We start from the raw sequence: 20,051 nt of genomic DNA, 5'->3' as shown, positions 1-20,051 counted from the left end.
AGGAAAATAGCTCTCTAGAGGTGGGTGTGGCATGACCCAGCAGGCCTGGCCTTGGAGACGGTTGCCTGGAGAACAACCAAGGCCATCTGTTCTCTACAGCCTTGCTGCTGAACATGTGACTTGGGGACCAGGGAACCAGGAGCGGCTGGTTGCCATCAGCAAGGGTGCTCCTTAAAATGCCAAATCTCAGCACCACCCCGACCTGCAGACTCAGAGCCTACCCTGTTTAGTATTCCCAGGTGACTGGGACATTACAGTTGGCGAGGCACCTGCTCTGGATACACTGGGGGGCCATTTCAGGTCTTTGGGTCAAATGTAGGGAGACTGGAGATTCCTCCTTGGCTTAAAGCTCTGCCAGTAAGACACACCTCATTCCAGAGTAATTTTTTGGATAAAAGTTGACGTTTGGTTCATGGGTTCAACATTCTGGGTTTTGTAGCAGCAAATATTCATGAAGCACCCAATATGTTTAAGGTAGAATGACCTGAGGGGAAGGGTTTGGATATTTGTAATGGAACCTGTTTGCCAGAATGCAGAATAAATCTATGTTGTTTAGCCTAGGTTCTGAACTATATCATTGAAAACAGAGGATTGAATCTCCTTTTATACCCTGACTCACTGTCAATACAGTTATAATGACTTAGAGGTGGGTGGAACACTGACAAAAGATAAAGCAGTGACTCAAAATTATCCTTTCAGATTCAAAATCAGGGTTTAACAGATGTGGAAAAAAAATAAGCATTCAGTTCAGTTCAGTCGCTCAGTCGTGTCTAACTCTGCAACCCCATGAACCGCAGCATGCCAGGCCTCCCTATCCATCACCAACTGCCAGAGTTTACCCAAACCCATGTCCATTGAGTTGGTGATGCCATCCAACCATCTCATCCTCTGTCGTCCCGTTCTTCTCCTGCCCGCAATCTTTCCCAGCATCAGGGTCTTTTCAAATGAGTCAGCTCTTCACATCAGGTGGCCAAAGCATTGGAGTTTCAGCTTCAACATCAGTCCTTCCAATGAACACCCAGGACTGATCTCCTTCAGAATGGACTGGTTGAATCTCCTTGCAGTCCAAGGGACTCTCAAGAGTCTTCTCCAACACCACAATTCAAAAGCATCAATTCTTCGGCGCTCAGCCTTCTTTATAGTCCAACTCTCAACATCCATGCATGACTACTGGAAAAACCATAGCCTCGACTAGATGGACCTTTGTTGACAGAGTAATGTCTCTGCTTTTGAATATGCTGTCTAGGTTGGTCCTAAGTTTCCTTCCAAGGAAGTGTCTTTTAATTTCATGGCTGCAGTCACCATCTGCAGTGATTTTGGAGCCCAGAAAAATAAAGTCAGCCACTGTTTCCACTGTTTCCCCATCTGTTTGCGATGAAGTGATGCCATGATCTTCGTTTTCTGAATGTTGAGCTTTAAGCCAACTTTTTCACTCTCCTCTTTCACTTTCATAAAGAGGCTCTTTAGTTCTTCTTCACTTTCTGCCCTAAGGGTGGTGTCATCTGCATATCTGAGGTTATTGATATTTCTCCCGGCAATCTTGATTCCAGCTTGTGCTTCCTCCAACCCAGCATTTCTCATGATGTACTCTGCATATAAGTTAAATAAGCAGGGTGACAATATACAGCCTTGACGTACTCCTTTTCCTATTTGGAACCAGTCTGTTCCATGTCCAGTTTTAACTGTTGCTTCCTGACCTGCATACAGGTTTCCCAAGAGACAGGTCAGGTGGTCTGGTACTCCCATCTCCTTCAGAATTTTCCAGTTTATTGTGATCGACACAGCTATTGTAAAGTATACTACTTTGTGAATTATAATTTGAGTTACAGAATTTATATCAAGCTACCCACTCCCAGTGGTTTTAGGTTGTAGTATTTGCATGCTTTAAAAATGTTATATGGATTATAACTAGCAATATGTATTAAAGTGTAAAAACTCTAAGTAATAGATTTTTTTGTTTCCTCCTAAGAAAGTAAAATATGCTTCCTGTAATCTCACTAAAGATAATACTTTCAGTTGGGAAAGTAGCCTTCAAAGTGGTATAAAAATAACTGCACCTAAAGTATAATTCTTGGAGGAGGAAATGGCAACCCACTCCAGTATTCTTGCTTAGAAAATCCCATGGACAGAGGAGCCTGGTGGACTATAGCCCATGGGGTCACAAAGAGTTGGATATGACTGAGCGACTGAACACACATACATGTAAAGTAGAATTAGTATAGATTTGGAAAAAGCACTATTATTTAATGAACCTTATATTTTAAAAGTAAATTCAGTTAACTGAAAGAGCATTATCCAGACTTCCTGGGAAGCTGGGGTCAGGAGCTGATTACATCAGCGGATGTGGAGAAGGCTGCCATCAGGACAATGGAGAGCGTGGCATGGGGAAGGCAGGATATCCTTCCTGGCTAGTGTTTTATTTTTATGCCTTCTCCAGTTGATTTTTTTTTCCTGTGTAGGAAAAGATTTCCTTGAACTCTGTTTCAAGAAACCTAAATTTCATATTCAGCCATACAGCTACTTTACCAAGGGAGCTTGGGCCAGAGATTACATTCACCTCTTGGGGGGCATTGGAACAAGACATGTAAAATCGGGGTCCCCTCTAGGGCCACATCAGAAAGAGAGTTAATGACAGCAAGGATGGGGACATATCAAGTGTGGGGCAGAGACAAACTTTGAGTCAGCTGGAACCACTTCTAGTAAAAGAGGTGCTCTCTGTTCACATGATGGGCGTGGAATTAGTGCCCATGTGTAGTGCAAGTGCTCATGTAATGTTCTCAGACCCTTCAGAAGCAAATTGGTGGTGCCACACAGGGTGTAAGTGACACTTCTGGCTGTAGTGTTTTTGTGGGAAGAAGTTGGGCTACGTGACCGATGCGTAGAACAAAGGTGTCTCAACTTCTGGGCCTTTACCCCTTGTGATCACTGTGGGACATCCTCCCTGGCCGTCATGTCTGTAGGAGGACGTGAAAATAATACAGCTGGCACACGCACTGCCCGGTTCTTGACTTCGACTCTCACAGTTGTTGGTGATGGATTTCAAAACCCAGACCTATTTCCACCTTTAGGATATTTCCAAGTCTGTAAAGCACTCCTCTAAGAAATTCATGAAAATCGACAAGCCTCCGGTTTGCCAGAAGTTGCTGCAGAATGGGAAGAAGTACAGGCTGATCAGTGAGCCAGAAGCTGAGATCACCCCAGAGGTAGACACTGTAAAAAATCAACTTGGCATAGCAGTGTGGGGAGCGTGTAGATTTCTTAGATACAGCATTTTGAAGATATTTAAAAATAATGCATTTTGTTCTCCTTTTTTATTTCCCAGTGTCTAAGAAAGCAGTTGTTTTGTTAAACTTGCAGTTTATTCCAAAGATGCTGTTGAATTTCAGGGTTCATCTGCAGTCATCAAAAAAGTAGACTCTTCATTTCTCTTTCCCTTTGAAAAGGTTTTCAGTTTTCTTGCATTTTAAATTAAGTTATTAAAATAATTTTAGCTTCAAAGGAATACAAAACTTAAGTTTAAGTCATGCAAAGCATTAAAGGTTAATGGAAAAGAGTTGCTAACAAAGGATATTGGGCTTTTCCCACTGGAAGGCGTTTGAAAAGTAGTTATGGGAATAAATTGTTAGATTTGAAGCATTCACTGTACACACCACGACACTTGTAAGCGATTTTGGCTTGTCGGAAATGACTTAGTTATTTTTAAAGTTTATTTTCATTATGTGCCCTGGGTGTATGCCATAGCTTATCTAGTCTGGACATCTGCATGGAAATTCCTTTTGTCTACCTCCTTTGTCTGTTTTGCAGTTTATGAAAAGTTGAAAACATGTTTTTTTTCCATTAAATTAAAAGTGGGAGGCAAGAGAGCTAATGGCAATGGTCCATATTGCGTTGTTTTATCATGTTGGTATTATCAGGGCCTTGTGCCCTGTAGAAGCAATCAGGTTGATCAGGACAGCCTTCCTTTTCAGTTTCAAAGCATTTCTGCACAAGCTTTGAACCATTTGAGCCATACAGTAACACGGCTGAGGAAACCAGTGTGCAAAGCAGGCGGGCGCTCTGCCCAGCCACACATGTGAGCAGAGCTTGCCCACGGCTTCGACTACCTTGGCTCCTGAAGCTACCATCTCCCCACTGGGATCTGAGAGGTTGATTTTCATCCCTTCCACACGGATCAGGCCCCAGCAGGTGGCACATCAAGAGACTCATGAGACTCAAACTGCAGCCTTGTCTGGGCGGTGGGACTAAATGAGAAGGGTGTGCTTTTGAGTGTGAATTTCCCTGGGGAGCTTAAAAAAAAAATTCGGTGGCCTGGGTCCCACCTCCAGAGATGCTGACTTAATTGGTCTGGGAATGGCCCAGGCATTGGACTTGTTAAAGCTCCCACGGTGACTATAATGTGCTGCCAAGGTTAAGAACCACTAGGAGAGGGAAGAATACATATTGAATGGGTGGCTGTTCCCAGAAAGAGACCGAGGGGATCCCAGGAGTTGTTTCTTACAAAAGATGTTGATAGCTAGAGGGCTTTAAACAGTCTGCATTCTAGTCGTGGTTAGTCATGTAGTTAGTGCATAGACTGTCACTAACTGTGGGCTCCCTCTTAACCAAATTTCTGGCCTATAAAATGGGGATAATCTCCCAAGATTGCTGTAAGGATCATATAAAGTAATGGTTTGGGGCACTCCTGAGAGTTGTAAAACTCCGTGTAAATATAAGGTGTCTTATTAGTTTTATACCATTAATGATTTGCTTAACTGACATCAATGTGCCTATTACCAGCCAGCCTGATAAGCGCTAAAAATTAAAAAATAAGTAAGGCACAGTCTTTTCCCTCAAAGATGCCAGTGTGGTGCGGGAAATGCTCCATTCATGTAGAGAAATAATGTTACTATAACGTGGTGTTCCTTTAGAGACGAGGACCAAGTGCGGTGGGTTTCCAGGAAGGCTTTCTCATGGGTGCTGTTGGCTCTGGGCTTGAAGGGTGACGGATTCCCTGGGAGAGACGAGCTTTCCCAGGCTGTCCTGGGAGAGGTGGCCCCAGGTGCCTAAGGAGGGCACGGGACCCTGCAGCTGGGCTGAGCCCCAGGAGAGCTCTGGGGAAATGAACCTGGAGGGATTTAGGAGAGTGGAGTTAGGGGAGCTGCTGTCTCAGCTTTGTAGACCTTGGTGACTGACCCTTGGAAGGTTAGGAGGATAATACTAGTGACTTGGAACAGAAAGGAAGAGGAGCAGACTAAGAGCATTAGTTTGTGATGGTGACCGCCAGTGCAGTTCACTGATGTTTTTTTTAAGATGTATTTCTTGCTAGCCAGTCTGGAGAGAAGCAGAGGCACAGGAAGCCAGGAGACAGTCTGAATAGTGGTTAAGAGCTCAGACTTTGGAGTCACAGGCATGAATTCCAATTCCAGTTCCACCACTTAGATGTGGACTTGGGCAAATTCGTTCACTTCTCTGGGATCCTTTATGCATAAAATAGTGATAAAAGGATTTGTTGGGGGAAGGTGGTGTTCAATGAGGGAATGTGGACACAACACTGCACGTAGTTCTGTAAATGTGAAATCAGTTGGACAGATCAGAGAATGATCTAAGAGAAAGGTGCTGAGGAGCTTAAAGCACCTGGGAGAGGGTGGCTGATGGTTGAGCACAGGTTCCATTTGAGGAACATGAAATGTTGGAAGTCAGGAAAGGGCCGAAAAGTTACACTTTGGAAAGCAAGGGCCATGGGACTAGAAGCTTCAATGAGGTGGAAAACAGTTCTGACTAAGAGTAAGGAGGGGCTGAAAGCGGGAGAGTGAGAGGAGGTGTGGTTAAGGAGTGGATTTACAAGGTCAGAATTTCAGTGGGTGTCCACTGAAGCACTAACCCTTCTCATTGCCTTTATTCCTTATCTGACGTTTTATGTTGTTAATTAATGCAACTTGTAAATTTAAGAAAACCACTTTTTTTTTTTTTTTAAGGAAATTGAATTTGTGGATGGTTCACTTTTAAAATTGAAAAGTTATATTGAAGTGTATCTGGAGCAACCAGTGGAGTTTAAATTACTCTTGGTTGAAATGGATTCTGAGGAAATTGTATGGAAAGCAAAACTGAGAGAGTGTGAGTATCTTGTATCTTGAATTAAAACTCTGTTTGGCAGGTGGGGGGTTGGGGAGGGTTGGGGGGAGTGGCTCGGGTGGAAAGCAAATAGAGTACTCATCTGTCCCATCATCATAACATCAAAAAATTTGATTAAGAGAAGCAGAGGCCCCAGTTCTTGGGACAGACGTGCCGGCTCTGGTTCTCAGGCCCCCACCGTCAAATCCCCACACTCAGCAGGTGCACAGAGCCCATATTTGCTATTGAGGCTTTCTACTCCAGAAATAAAACCCAATCTAATCCATTTGGGATTCTGTCCTAGGTTAAGCCGGAAGCTTTTGTATAGGGGTGAATGCTGTTCTCAATATTATACCCTTAAATTAGCCAGTTTGAAACAGGCCCTTTTATCCAAACTACAGTTACTTACCCAGAGGAGTCCTAGTTTTGGGATTCTGTATTGGGGATTGTATTATTTAATTTGCTCAAATAAGTGAACCTGAAAGATGTTACTTTTTAATCATAGCAAATGCCTCAGTAATAAAGATATTTAATATGTAGCAACCTGAATAACAGATGTTCTTCCAGACTAAGTCTCTTTGCAGTTTTAAAGACCACCTTTTAAGACTCTTTTTAAAACTTATTTAATAATATTCTGCCTCATAAGATGGTTCTGGTTTCTGTTATTTTGGGGAGGCCTATCCTAACGATGAACAGAAATTGCCCATCACTCATAAGATGTTTTCACTCAAGCGACCTGTGGAAGGCCTGCCCAACATGTAGGCATCTGTTAGAGCAGGGCTGAACTCATGGGGCAGGTGGTGTCAAATCATAATGAAGTTTCTGCAAAGAACCCACTAAGTATATATAATGATAATACATATATGAGATTCTTTTACGATTTGTGCGTGTGTGTGTGTTAGTCGCTTAGCCATGTCTGACTTTTTGTGACCCCATGGACTGTAGACCACCAGACTCCTCTGTCCATGGAATTCTCCAGTCAAGAATACTGGAGTGGGGTACATATAAATACACTTAAAATTTAAAGATGTTATTTATTTTTTAAAAATGTTTAAGGCTTCCTTCTCCATATGGCACATGATGTCAATGTTCTATTTATAGTAGTTTTAGATTTAGAGAAATACGGAAGGAATGACATTTCACCTGACCTCTGGGTGTGGCAGATACCATGCCAGCAGTGTGCAGATGACTGAAATATGGGAGACACTGGTCCCACCAGACATGCTGGAAGGAGTTCAAGCTCAGGGTATTTGCATACATACCAAGTTAAAACCCGCATTTGAATTTGAGAGAGATTACCAAAACCCTAGAGCTTCACGTGCTTTCACACATCGATGCTTTAATTCCAATTTCATACCACTTTTCCAACTGCTGCTTATTGTACCTTAACAGGTGACTGGGTTCAGCATCATCAGAACCAGAACATTTCAAAAAGCAGCACAAGTGGTAAGTGCTTGTAAGTGGACATTAAACTCGTCTCTTCCTTCCATCCACTAGAATTTTCATTCTGCTTTGCAAATCCAGTAATGTTCAGGATCTGTTAAGTGTTCCATAACTCTTAATTATCTGAATGAGCTTTGAATCCTTTTTTAATTTGTTCTGTCAGAATGATGATTTTAAAATGATTTTTTAGAAGTTCAGCTTAAAGATGGGTGGATAATAAAACCATAAGGGAAAGCCAATTTGTTTTTTTTTTTTTTTAAAGGTAACAGGCGACGAAAAATGAGTAGCAGCTTACCTGATGAGATGGTCTATGATAAAAGAATGAAGCAGATTGACAGTTCAGGTTTGTAAACATGTCCTCTGTGGCTCTCAGTCGCTTCCTCTGGTCTCCCCCAGGACGTTCATCTGACACATGTTCTCCTTGGGTCAGTCTTCCTGGAGCCATATCCCAGGTGTGCCTGCTCTCCCCCTGGGTCCAAGCTTCTCGGGCCTGGATAAAGGTCCTAGGTGGTCTGCCCCAGCCTACTTTTCCACCTTGACTGCCTCCTCCTCCCGTGCACTTGGTGAAAGTAGAAGTGGGGTCAAGGGAAGGTCTTGCAGCCTGTAGGGTCAGTGGCCGCGGCTTGTCCATCTCTGCACTTCCTACAGCACTGAGCCTGCGGCCTCTAATGTAGAAGATAAAGAGCGTTCACTGAAGAAGTGAATAGTGAATGTCCGTGTGTGCATTCACTGGCTTCCCAGTTATTCACTATCTTTGCGGGGAGGAAGCCACCAGCTCAATTATTAGAGATAAAGGTCTAGTTAATTTCTTCCATTTAAATGGCAGAGACCAAGGCTTGGTAGCTGCGAAAATACAGTAGAGATTTAAGCACTTAACAACAGTACTCCAAGGAGCCAGAAGATGGAGTATGTACCTCAAAATTCAAGTCCAAACTGAATTCACAAATTGAAGTTAAAAAACCCAGACTCAAATTACACAAGACAAGATCTTAAGGCTTTGGGGGCCTCATGTAGATGAACCCTTTCATCAAAATACCTTTTATTATTGTAAGAAGGTGTGAATCTAAAAGCAGATAAACTCTATAGACTAAAATAAGATGTTATCCGCTTGGAGTTGAAGAGGATGGTGTATGTCTGATTTTACTGTTTGTCACTAGAGAATTGTTTATTATTTCTATTAAATGAACATCAAAATAAATGAGGCTCTGGAATTATTTTTAAAACCTAACCAAATTGGGATACATATTCTTTCAATTTTATTGAGATATAGTTGACGAATAAAAACTGTATGTAAGTACACAATGGGATGCTTTGATGTAAGCATACATTGTGAAATATTTACCAATCGAATGAATTAGCACATCTATCACCTCACACAGCCACCTTTTTTTTTTTTGGTGGTAGAACTCATAAGGCCTTCTCTTAGCAAATCTCAAGAGTACAGCATAGTATTTATTATTAACTGTAGTCATCATGTTGTATATTAGATCCTCAAAAATTATTCACTTATAACTGAATGGGACACATAGGAAAATTTTTTCCTTTTTTGCAGTTATTTGGCTATTTAAAATTAGCTCCAAGAACAAGTAGCTAGACATAGAATAAAATGACCAAATACTACCTAGAAAATTAAGGATTTCCAGCCTTTTTAGAGTTTAGACAATGTGGTAGCAAATAAATTAATAATGATTTACTTTTGTTTAGGTATTTTCACAACATTTTTAAAGATACTGAGTCACTATCCTGATAGTTTGAGGCTCAGCATATCACCAGATTGCTTTTTAAAATATAGTCATCTCTTAACTCTGAGTCACTTTGAGATCTTGTTAAAATTTAGATATAGAATCTGACACAGTATGTTTGGAGATGATCCTGAGAACTTGAATCTTTGATGGATGGATTCCCTGTGTGGTTTCTCTTGTAGTAGTTTTAGAGAGGAACACAAGCCACATGCATTAGAAGACCACTAGAGGGCAGTGGCCATCCTTTAGAAACCATTCTTGAGTTAAGGGGGTTAGGGTTCAATAGAAATGTTAGGTTCCCTTCATTAGACTATTGGCTCTAGATGAGCAAAGTGTTATGGTTCTGGAGGAGGGGCAGGAAGGATTCTTCCTCACACTCTTCTCATGGCACCTCCAGGGTTTGTAAGGCCTGGAGGATCCTTAATGAGACTCTACAGCTGGTGAGCTTTGCTGCATCATAGCACAACCGTCTGAAAAGTGTGAGCATAGAAAACCCAGCTGGGGCTGGTATTTTGTATTGAGGCACTGGTTTGTGTTGGTAAACATAATCCCTTCCAGAATGATGACATGGTTTCTTAGTGAACAACAGATACTGATATTACAGACACTGTGCCCCTGACTTTTCTGTGGAATATGCTCTTCCCCCTAATGCCAGGAGATGGCAGAATGGAGACTGCAGTTAATATCTCTTGCTGCCCTCTTTAGTGACTACTAAAGGTAGCACTTTGTATGTGAAGATGCAGAGATGGGCAAGGGGAAATGTATATTTTTCTTTTTGAGCCACGTAAATTATTTTTGATGCCTGATTTTTTTTTCCCTCCAGCCTAATTTGTGCAGCTTTGTAAAACAATTTCATTCCCTGAATCACTGAATTATCCTTGTGAGCATTATATCCCAGTTCAACCTTATGTGTAATCATTCCCTTTGGTTCTTCTAATAGTTTGGAAAGCAGGGACTTTTTTGGCACTTAAATTTATTTTAAAAGCAGTTAAAGTTTCAAATCATGGTATCTTTTTTATATAAAGAGAATACATTTTCATTGTCAATGACTATAAATGAAGTGTTGAGAGGAACTGCTGAATTCTTCATGTGCTTTTAGATGGGGTGAAGACTAAAACCCTAACAGACACGCAGTTGTTTAACCTTGCTGAGAAGCTGGGGAAGGAGTGGTTAAAGATTGCTATTGCCAACCTGAAGCTGAATATTAGCGAAATTGATGCTATCCGGGAGAAGGAAGACAATGTTACGATCAGTAAGTTTAAGATGCTGAAGAAGTGGCAAGAAAAGGAGCAGAATAATGCCACAGCTCAGAATTTATGTAACTGCTTAAAAAATGTTGATTCAGTTGAAGTCCAAGATGTGCTGAGAGGTAAGCAGAAAATTATCTTAGTCATTTACTTGGGGTCAAGCTGTGTCTTTGCAAATAGCAAATTTATACTCTAGAAGGTGTTAGTCACGTCTAAGCTCAGGTTCAGAAGATTGCGCAAATGCTCTGCGGTAAGCATGTGGGTCATAATCTAAGTAAAGATGATTCACGTGTGGCATCAGAGGAAGCATTTGAATACCGTCTCAAGTGCTGGCTAGGTTTGTGACCAAGCAGATTTGTTTTTTTTTTTTAATTGAAGTATACTTGATATATACAGTAAGGTACAGGTGTACAATGTAGTGTTTCACAATTTTTACAGGTTATATTCTATTTACAGTTATAAAATATTGGCTATATTCCCTGTGTTGTGTAATATATCTATGACTAAGCAAATTCCTTACCTCGCATAAAGCCTCTATATTCTCATCTGTCAAATGGATGTGAAACTCCCAATGTCCTAGGTCTCTTGTGAGAATGAAAAGAGATAATGCATATAAAACTCTAGGTTCAGGCAGTGAGACTCCGGCAGGAGTAGATAATGTCCTTTGTTGTCGTTCAGTTGCTCAGTCATGTCCAACTCTTGCAGACCCCATGAGCAGCTGCATGCCGGGCTTCCCTGTCTTTCACTGTCTTCTGGAGTCTGCTCAAACTCGTGTCCATTGATAATGTCCTTAACTGGAGACCTAACTGGAAGCCTTGAGCCTTCCAGACTTCCTGTGGTATTGACGCAGTGCTCCACTTGGTGGCACTAGTGAGCCTCCAGCAGCAAAGATGGGAACAGAGCGCTAAAAGGAGTTGTTTCTGGTCTCAGTCCAGAAAACCACAGGGTTCCTTCCTTTGTTTTGAAGCACTTCTTTTTTTTGTGGCTTGACTTAGCATATTGTTAGACCCGAGGTCAAACCAATTCACAACTTGGATTTTTATTAATATGTATTGTTACCATGATTAACAAATGCTGTGTTCCTTCTCAGAAGCAAGTCAGAGAGAGGTTTTTATTTGGAATTCTATTCGGACTTTTTGTTCCTTAAAGAATGTAAAAGTGTGTCAGCCACCCCAAAAGCTTATATGAAAAGTTAAAGTCTGGGGTGACCGCCCAGGATGATGTCAGGTGTGGAGGGTGAACTTTCTGAACGCCCCCACCAGTTTGGATGCAAGAGCTGCAAGGCAATAGAAGAGCCAGTTTCAATATCAAATTTCTTTTTCTTGAATATGTTGAAATTATGTAAATCACTGAGGCCCACATGTGGAAATCTCCCTATTTGCATATAGGCACTTCTGCCTATCAACAGTACTGGCCTCTGCTGTGATAAGGAAACAATCATAGCCTCGTCCATCAAAGGAAGGTTTGGAAATCTGACCATCTCACAGATCCTGTAGAATGAGTGGTTGTTTTGTTTTTATCTGCTCTTGACTTCGCTAGACGCCTAACTTGGCGCCACATAAAGCTGAATAAGGATTTGTGACATTTTTTGGCAGTGAAATGTATCATAAAAGCTTACTAGTCCAATTTGTCATTGAATAGGAGAAAAATCTTCAATAAGTTACAGACGAACAAAAAGCCAGAAATTTTCCAGTGTTTTCTGCCCTCCTGTAGTCAAAGTATCTGGGTGATTGGCTGAATTTTGTGTCTTTATCAGGGCATTTTAGTGTCTTATAACTGCAGCCTTAAAAAATTGCACTGGTTTATCTTCATCTCAGGAAAACCCAGCCACTCTAGCAGTTCCTTTTTTAAACGGACAAGTGACTTTCTTTAAACGCATGTGCTCTTTCCCCACAACAATGAATCCCTGAATTCGTTTCTCTCCCTTGTTAGGCTTCTTACAGGAAACGTGAGGTTTGAAAGATGAGCTGGAAGAGGAAGCCTCAGGAACTCTGCCTTCAAAGACTGTCTCCGTGGTAATAAGGCACAGACTTCGGGACCTAGAGCTACACAGCCTGTGGAAGCAGCTCCTTTCATAGACCGCTTGCAGCTCACATTATTCAGGGGCAAAGGGAATGTGAAATATTTGGAAACCTTGAGGAAGGAAAAAAAACCTCTACAATATCAAGAATTTTTTTTTTGTACCTTCCACTCTCACCATCCCACCCGGCTTCCCCACCCAAACACATACACTTATAAAGGGTGCCTAAAATGACTCAACAGCAGTCAGGCGAGAAATGTGGTAATTTTCCTACTGGCGTCTGTGAACTATGAAATTCATATCAAGCGTTTGGAACATTTCTTTTTAGCAATTAAGTGGTGGAGTACTTAAATTGCACCAATTTCACTTAGCTTTTTTTCCTCGTGTCATTAATGATAAAGAGAGGTTCCTGTTCTTTTAGCTCCCATACAGTCAAATACCCATGTGCTGCCGGGTCCAGTATGTCTTTTTATGTGAGGTGTGATTTCCGTGTCTTATTACTAACCAGTCTGGCTGGTGGTCTGTTAAACCATTAAATCAATCATGTTACCTGGCCCAAGGGTCATTAGAAAGGATTAGAATCCTCTCCCCATCCGTGTTGGTGCAAACACTCGCAGGTGGTGGCCTCATCTCACTGGGGAAGTTCACCTGGGTCCGTCGTCAGAGTCCCTGCAGATTTCATCAACCTTCTGAAATCACCAAACACTGCATTTCTTGACCTTGACCCTGGATTGTTTACTTCTGGGAGGGTTGTGGGGGGCGGGCAGTGCGGGAATGCCACTTAGAAATGGCCTTAGTCAGGACCAAGGAACATTGTCATCTCTTCTCGAAGAGGACTTGCCCCAGGGAATCATGGGCCATATTGGCTCTTGTTAATGGGTGAAATCTTTGTTTTTTTAATATGTATAGATATTGTCGCTCTCCCAGAATCATGCGTGTGGTGATTAACATTTTGGGTATGTTTTGTTAACTTATTTGAAGAAACTATAAATTACCATTAGTCTCCTGTTGACAGTAGCTGGAGAGTAAATTCAATCTTAATGAATTAATCAGAGAAACATACTTTATAGCTTTGCCTGTGAAGAACAAATTCATTTTATAGGGAAGAACGTATTGATATTATTAATGATCAGGGATCCAGTGGAATTCAAATCAGTGTCACTTTATGAGTTTTTATTTTTAATTGCTCTATATTTCAGGAAACACATGGAGTTTTAACATTCAGAAGTGTAAAATACTTAAAGGTCTTGAATTTTTTAAGTGTTTATTATTTTTTTTAAGTTGTTTTCCAAAGAAAATCATAATTTCAGAGGTGCTTTGTATATAAGCTGGTTTCCTAACACTTTCCAGCCTTTTTCTTACTGTGGATAAAGGGAAGAACAATAAATATGCATCTGTACGGTGCAAATATGTCTTCTTTGTGTTATTATTTACTTACACATTACTTTTTAAAGCATGATCTTCCTTGATTGTTATTATCTTGGCTGTTCGGGCATTAGTTGGTTTTACTCCCAGACCCAGTTCTTGGAGTAAAGCTGAGTGAGGGTAAAGCAGGGGCAACTAACCCAGGAGTTTTCACAGATTCAGAAGCACCCCCACATCCCATAACCCTTCTCCCTCCAGGAATGACTCCAGGAATGAGTGTTCTCCCACCTGTGCATGGGAAGGTACGTTTATATTTAAAACCAGGTGTTTTCATAATGAGCTCCTTACCTGTGTGTCTCTGTAACAGGATTTTCCTGCACATTTGGGACATGTTTTGTTATTTTGGGGGGTGCTTTAGGGGACAGGCTTTCTCCCCTGCTTTGTCAAGTGGAAGTGTTTTCACTCCATTTTCTAAAGAGGACACCATCTTTGCTGAATTGAAGTGTGTTCTCATGAGGATGGTTGTTTTCAGCAGTTGGTCCAGCCTATTGCCATTGCTGGAAGTCCTCAGGGTGAAGCAGCCTGCTGCTTGCTGAAGGCAGAGATCCCGACTGCTGGGATTACATATCTTCCAGCCTACACACCGGGGTTTGAGCATTTCTGATAATGGTTCTGTGGCTGCTGCTACTTAACAGAGGCCCTGGGGTAGAATTCTGAGTGCAGAGTTCTGACATTCTTCCTGCTTTTTTTAACTGAGACCTCCAGCCTGGAGCCTCCAGAGGACTCATGCAATTTACTCCAATCATGTTGTAAATTCCTAGTTAAGCAGCCTGGAGTTAGGCTGCCATCTTTATTCTGCAGAAGTCCATTCTTGCTGTGTGCTTTAACCTTTGACATGAGTTTCATTTTTAGAAGGGGGTCTTATCTGTGCATTTATAGCAGTGTTTTGTTTTCAAGCAAGTTGGGAAATCTAAAAGATGGTTTTGTGACATAAAAACTGCAGGGAGGGGCTTGGATGAGTTCCATGTTTTCTTTAGCTGGAGGAGCCTTTTGTGAAAGGAAGTCCACCTGGAAGCTGCATTGGTGAAACATTCGGAAGTGGCACTGCTCTGGTTTGGGGGGTTACTGAGGGCTGATGCAGGGTTGTTGAGGCGCCCTGCTGGACCCCTGACTGGCTCCTGTTGAGCAGTATGTGAACCAACCATTGAGATGACTGCCATTGAGATGACTGGGTCTCTCGTAGCTTGTATCTATGACATCTTCAGTGGGAAATAACCCCATTTCCAGTTCACTGGTAATACTTCTGTGGCACATTGCTCCTGATGGACCACAGAATCCCAGACCATAGATATGTCAATTACTTAAATCATCCACCCAGAGCATGTGACAGCTGATGCTCCATCAGCCCAGGTTCTGGAAGAGAACAGCAGAGCAGAGCCCCCAGCCTATCCACAGTGAGTCTGTTCCTCAAGCAAGAAATAGACCTTTGTTTTAAGCCAGGAATCCAAAACTAGGAAGAGCCTTGGTGACTTTTACGGGTGTTCTCCCATTCTGAGCAGGTATAATTGTTTTGAGCCAAGGGAACATACGCATTTTATAATTTTTTCATGTGATTGGAAATGATTTGATTTTTAAAAGACCTTCTTATTTATTCATAGATTAAAAATGAGAAACGTGGGAACTCATGAAAATTTGCCTTTTTCTCTCTACCATTTTTAAGTGCCAGGGCCTAAGTACACAAATACATGAGTGACACGACCTTTCCTGTACTTGCTTCTCTCACAGTGTAGTGAGGGAGAGAGAAGCATAAGTAACTTTGATGCTTTTTGCATGGTTATGATGACTTACTGTGACCTGAATTATTGTTTAGTTGCTAAGTTGTGTCTAGCTCTTTTGCGACCCTATGGACTGCAGCCCACCAGACTCCTCTGTCCATGGGATTTCCCAGGCAAGAATACTGGAGTGGGTTGCCATTTCCTTCTCCAGGGGATCTTCCTGACCCAGGGATCGAACCCATGTCTCCTGTGGCTTCTGCATTGCAGACAGCTTCTTTACCACTGAGTGACCGGGGAAGCCTGTGACCTGATTATGAGAAGCAAAGGGTAAGGTTGCCAGCACAGGCCAGAACCAGGCTGCCTGGGCTCAGATCCCAGCGTTTACTACTTACTGAGTAAGCCTCTATGGTCCCTTGCTTTATTTCCTCATCCATAAAAAGGGGAAGGCAATGGTGCCTCCTCACAGGGTTTTTGAGAGGATTCTGTACATTTGTGGTATAAACACTTGTAGAAACACTCTTGGTACGTAGTAAGCACTGAGTAAGCATTAGTCCTGTTGCTTCTAGAAAAAAGTTACTTGAGTGTATTGTCTCTGATATTACATTGATGTCATAATTTATACTCATAATTTTAATATCATACTAAAAGATACATACAAATAACTAAAAGTTTTGAGTTGTTCTGACCTAGTACATGTCAACCGAAAAGCTGATACAATTCAATTTTTGAAAAATATGGTTGGACTTTCTTCCTTATTTAAAAGTTTTCTCAGTCAGCTCAGACTGCTACAACAAAATACCACAGACTGAATGGCTTAAACAACAGAAGTGTGTTCCTCAAAGTTCTGGAAGTTGGGAAGTCCGAGATCAGGCTGCTGGTGGATTTGGTGTCTGGTGAAAATTTTCCCAGATTTGCAGCAGGTCACCTTATTACTGTGTCCTCACATTGGGGTTGGGGGAGACCTCTCCAAGTCTCTATTTTTTTTTTTAATTTATTAACACAAGCCCTCCCCCCCTTTTTTTTTCTTTTGCCACACTGCAAGTCACATGGGATCTTAATTCCCTGACTAGGGATCCAACCTGTGCCCTCTGCATTGGAAGGCGGAGTCTTAACCACTGGACCATTAGGGAAGTCCCTTCAGAGTCTCTTCTTGAAGTGAAGTGAAGTCGCTCAGTCGTGTCCAACTTTTGTGACCCCATGGACTGTAGCCTACCAAGCTCCTCTGTCCATGGGATTTTCCAGGCAATAGTACTGGAGTGGATTGCCGTTTCCTTCTCCAGGGGATCTTCCTGACCCAGGGATTGAACCCGGGTCTCCTGCATTGTAGACAGACGCTTTACCGTCTGAGCCACCAAGGGCACTAATCCCACTATGACCTAACCTCCTAAAGGCCCCACCCCTGATACCGTCACACTGGGGATCGGGGGTTCCATATGTGATGCAGACGTTCAGTCCATGGCAGTATTGTAGATGCACTTTGCCTTAAAACAGGAAGCCACAGTTACGCTAGCTGGAACCAACCGTTTAGTCCTCAAACAGGGACAACTGCGTGGCCCAGGTGACACAGCCACAGGGACTTCTGGCCTCTGTCCCTTCTGGCTTTAGACAAAGCTGGTGTTCTCCCCTTTTGACTCCCAGGCTTTCTTTCCCCATTAGGGTGTCTAAGGCCCTTGTGCATCTCTGAGTTGTAACACACCCACCTGTGGCTCTCTGGCCAGATCTCTCCGCAGAACTGACCCCTTTTCCCCAAAGCTCTGGGCCTTCAGTGGGGCCTCTGTCAGCTGTTTTTTTATGTTAATTCTCAGATTCAGTCGTTCTTATTTCCTTTTAAAAAAGTGATCTGTTATCAAATTTCTCTAATAAGCTAGATCCGAGGCCTATTTTTAGGAGGGCCCTCAGTCTTCCTAAGTTACCTTGTTCCCCACCCTCTGCTCTGAGAAGGCAGAACCCTGCTTGTTTGCCATCGTGTCTTGGCCAGACAGTCTCCTCTGCTTGAATGCCCCTAGTGGGCAACTGCCCTGGCAGGACAAGGCATCACTGAGGTCTTCAAGCAAATGATCTAACAATTTTAAAACCTTGATGTTGAGTGCAGACTAGAGGCCAGCACTGTACTGAGTCATTCAGTCCTCACAATAGCGCTGTGAAATAGGGCTACAGTTTTCTGAATTTCACAGATGAAAATAGTAGCAAAGAGCAAACCCATTTGGCCCATCACCAAACCTAAGGGCTAATAATCATAATCAAAAATTGCTTCTATTTATTGTGTACATATTACATGCCAGGTGCACTGGTAATGCTTTGAAGGAGTCGCTCCATGTAACCCTTGATCTGATCCTTTGAGGTAGGTTCTAGTATTATCTTCACTTTTTAGGGGTCATGTGCCACACAGCTTACAGGATCATAGTTCCCTGACCAGGGACTGAACTGGTAGCCCCGGCAGTGGAAGCACAGAGCCCTAACCATTGGACCACCAGAGAAGTCCCTATCTTCACTTTTTAGAAGAGAAAATGGGTAAGGAGAGGTTAGAACAACATGGTCACATCATACAAGTTGTAAATGGCAGACTAGGCTTAAATGAGAAAAACCAGAAAACTGGTCAAGTTTTGAAGTGAAGAATGGACTTTGTTGTAAAGATGTTTCTTGGGCTGGTAATGTTTTTGAAGGATATGTCATGGCAATTTCTGGAACCAAGGAGATACCTGTGATCCTTTGTATAAACCCAGTCTATAGCACAGTTGACAGTCTTGCCTGTCCTCATTTCCAGGCACAGACAACCGGCCAGACAACCTTGCCATTCCAAGGAGGGGCTGGGATGGGATACGGGCAACTCAGTGGTGCCAGTCCATCAAAGCCACTGAGCTCTTGCCATGATCAAAGCCAGCCACCCCAAACCTAGTACTCAGAGGCAAGAAACTCCTATCTGTGAATTACCTGCTAGCCATCCAAGCTTGAGGAGGAGTCCCTAAAGAAGAGGAGGCATGTGATGGGATCTTAGCTTGATGATTTCTATCCGATTGTACATCAATTTGGCGGGGGGAGACTCTGAAAAACGAGTACGTCTCTCCACAGGTGAGGACCTGGGGTGGCCATATACACTCCCCTCCCTATTCACTGGGATACGAATTGAGTTCTGAGGGGAGGACTCACCTGAGAAAAGATAGGGGGGACAGGGGCGGACTCTGAATAGTCCATTCTTTATGGCCTTTTCATATTAAGGAGGAATGTGATTAACAGAGTTCGAAAATTACATGGTATTCCATCAGGTAAATCTTTTAAAATTCTCATTGTTTAAAGAATTAAAAAGCACATTTCTCAAGCCAGAGCAAGGCTATTATCCATGTGGTTTGGGCAGGAGTTCTATATAATTTAAAGCAAAGGGAGAGTTTTTCTTATTGTAATTTAGAAACAGTTCTCCCCTGAGAGACCAAGGGGTCACAAAAATTAGAATAATGTAACTAGAAAGCCTCTTAATGATGTTTTTCCCAGTTGGAGGATGTTATTATGTATTTGGCTAATGCACAGTATGTTACTGAGCTGTGGTTAATAGGGAAAAACATTTTTATGTGTTTTAGAGTCAGATGTTGAACAAAAATAATAAAGTATATACTCACAGGCTGTAACTTCACTCAAATGGCCTCAGAATTAAAATAGATCAGGCTTATGAGGCTCTCTTTAAAATATGAGATTAAAGGACTTCCCTGGTGGTCTAGTGTATCCCTGGTGGCTCAGAGGTTAAAGCATCTGCCTGCAAGGTGGGAGACCCGGGTTCACTCCCTGGGTCGGGAAGATCCCCTGGAGAAGGAAATGGCAACCCACTCCAGTATTCTTGCCTGGAGAATCCCATGGACGGAGGAGCCTGGTAGGTTACAGTCCACAGGGTCGCAAAGAGTCGGAGACGACTGAGCGACTTCACTTTCACTTTCTTCTTCTGGTGGTCTAGTGGTTAAGGATCTGCCTGCCAATGCATGGGACATGGGTTCGATCCCTGGGTCTGGAAAGATTCAGATTACATGCCACAGAGGAACTAAGCCCACACTCCCCAACTACTGAGCCTATGATCTACAACAGGAGAAGCCATGGCAAAGAGAAGCCTGTGCACTGCAGCTAGAGAATAGCCCCCGGTCACTTGCTGCAACTAGAGAAAACTCACGTAGAAACCAAGACCCAGCAGAGCCGATAAATAAATAATAAAATTTTTTAGAGATGTTACAAAAATAAAATATGGGATTAAAGGAACTAGTAAATGGGCAAGGATGTTGTGGCATTCTTTCCAAGGTGATGTTTTTCGAATTTCACCAGTTTTTCATTTTCCCACAATGTGTATTTTAGCACTCAAAGCATTCCAATCACATTAGAAAAACAGAATTAC

The 20,051-nt window shown here is 42.4% G+C and overlaps 1 protein-coding gene across 1 annotated transcript in view; it reads left to right on the top strand.

The window, feature by feature from the left end:
• The window catches only part of LOC147379423 (uncharacterized), a 41,161-nt gene extending 27,211 nt beyond the window's left edge, over positions 1 to 13,950 (top strand). The window contains exons 13-18 of the mRNA XM_086415134.1: positions 3,069 to 3,203; positions 5,955 to 6,093; positions 7,483 to 7,536; positions 7,796 to 7,876; positions 10,375 to 10,644; positions 12,455 to 13,950. Coding sequence (XP_086271260.1) covers positions 3,069 to 3,203; positions 5,955 to 6,093; positions 7,483 to 7,536; positions 7,796 to 7,876; positions 10,375 to 10,644; positions 12,455 to 12,474 — 699 coding nt within the window. The 3' untranslated portion in view covers positions 12,475 to 13,950. The remainder of the gene's footprint in view (positions 1 to 3,068; positions 3,204 to 5,954; positions 6,094 to 7,482; positions 7,537 to 7,795; positions 7,877 to 10,374; positions 10,645 to 12,454) is intronic.
• Positions 13,951 to 20,051: the final 6,101 nt, after the last annotated feature.

This window comes from Bos grunniens, chromosome 1, assembly GCF_055505025.1.
Source record: "Bos grunniens cultivar Pamir isolate PY7600 chromosome 1, Bosgru_T2T1.0, whole genome shotgun sequence".
NCBI classification, from domain to species: Eukaryota; Metazoa; Chordata; class Mammalia; order Artiodactyla; family Bovidae; genus Bos; species Bos grunniens.
This window is presented reverse-complemented; position numbering and strand designations above follow the sequence as displayed.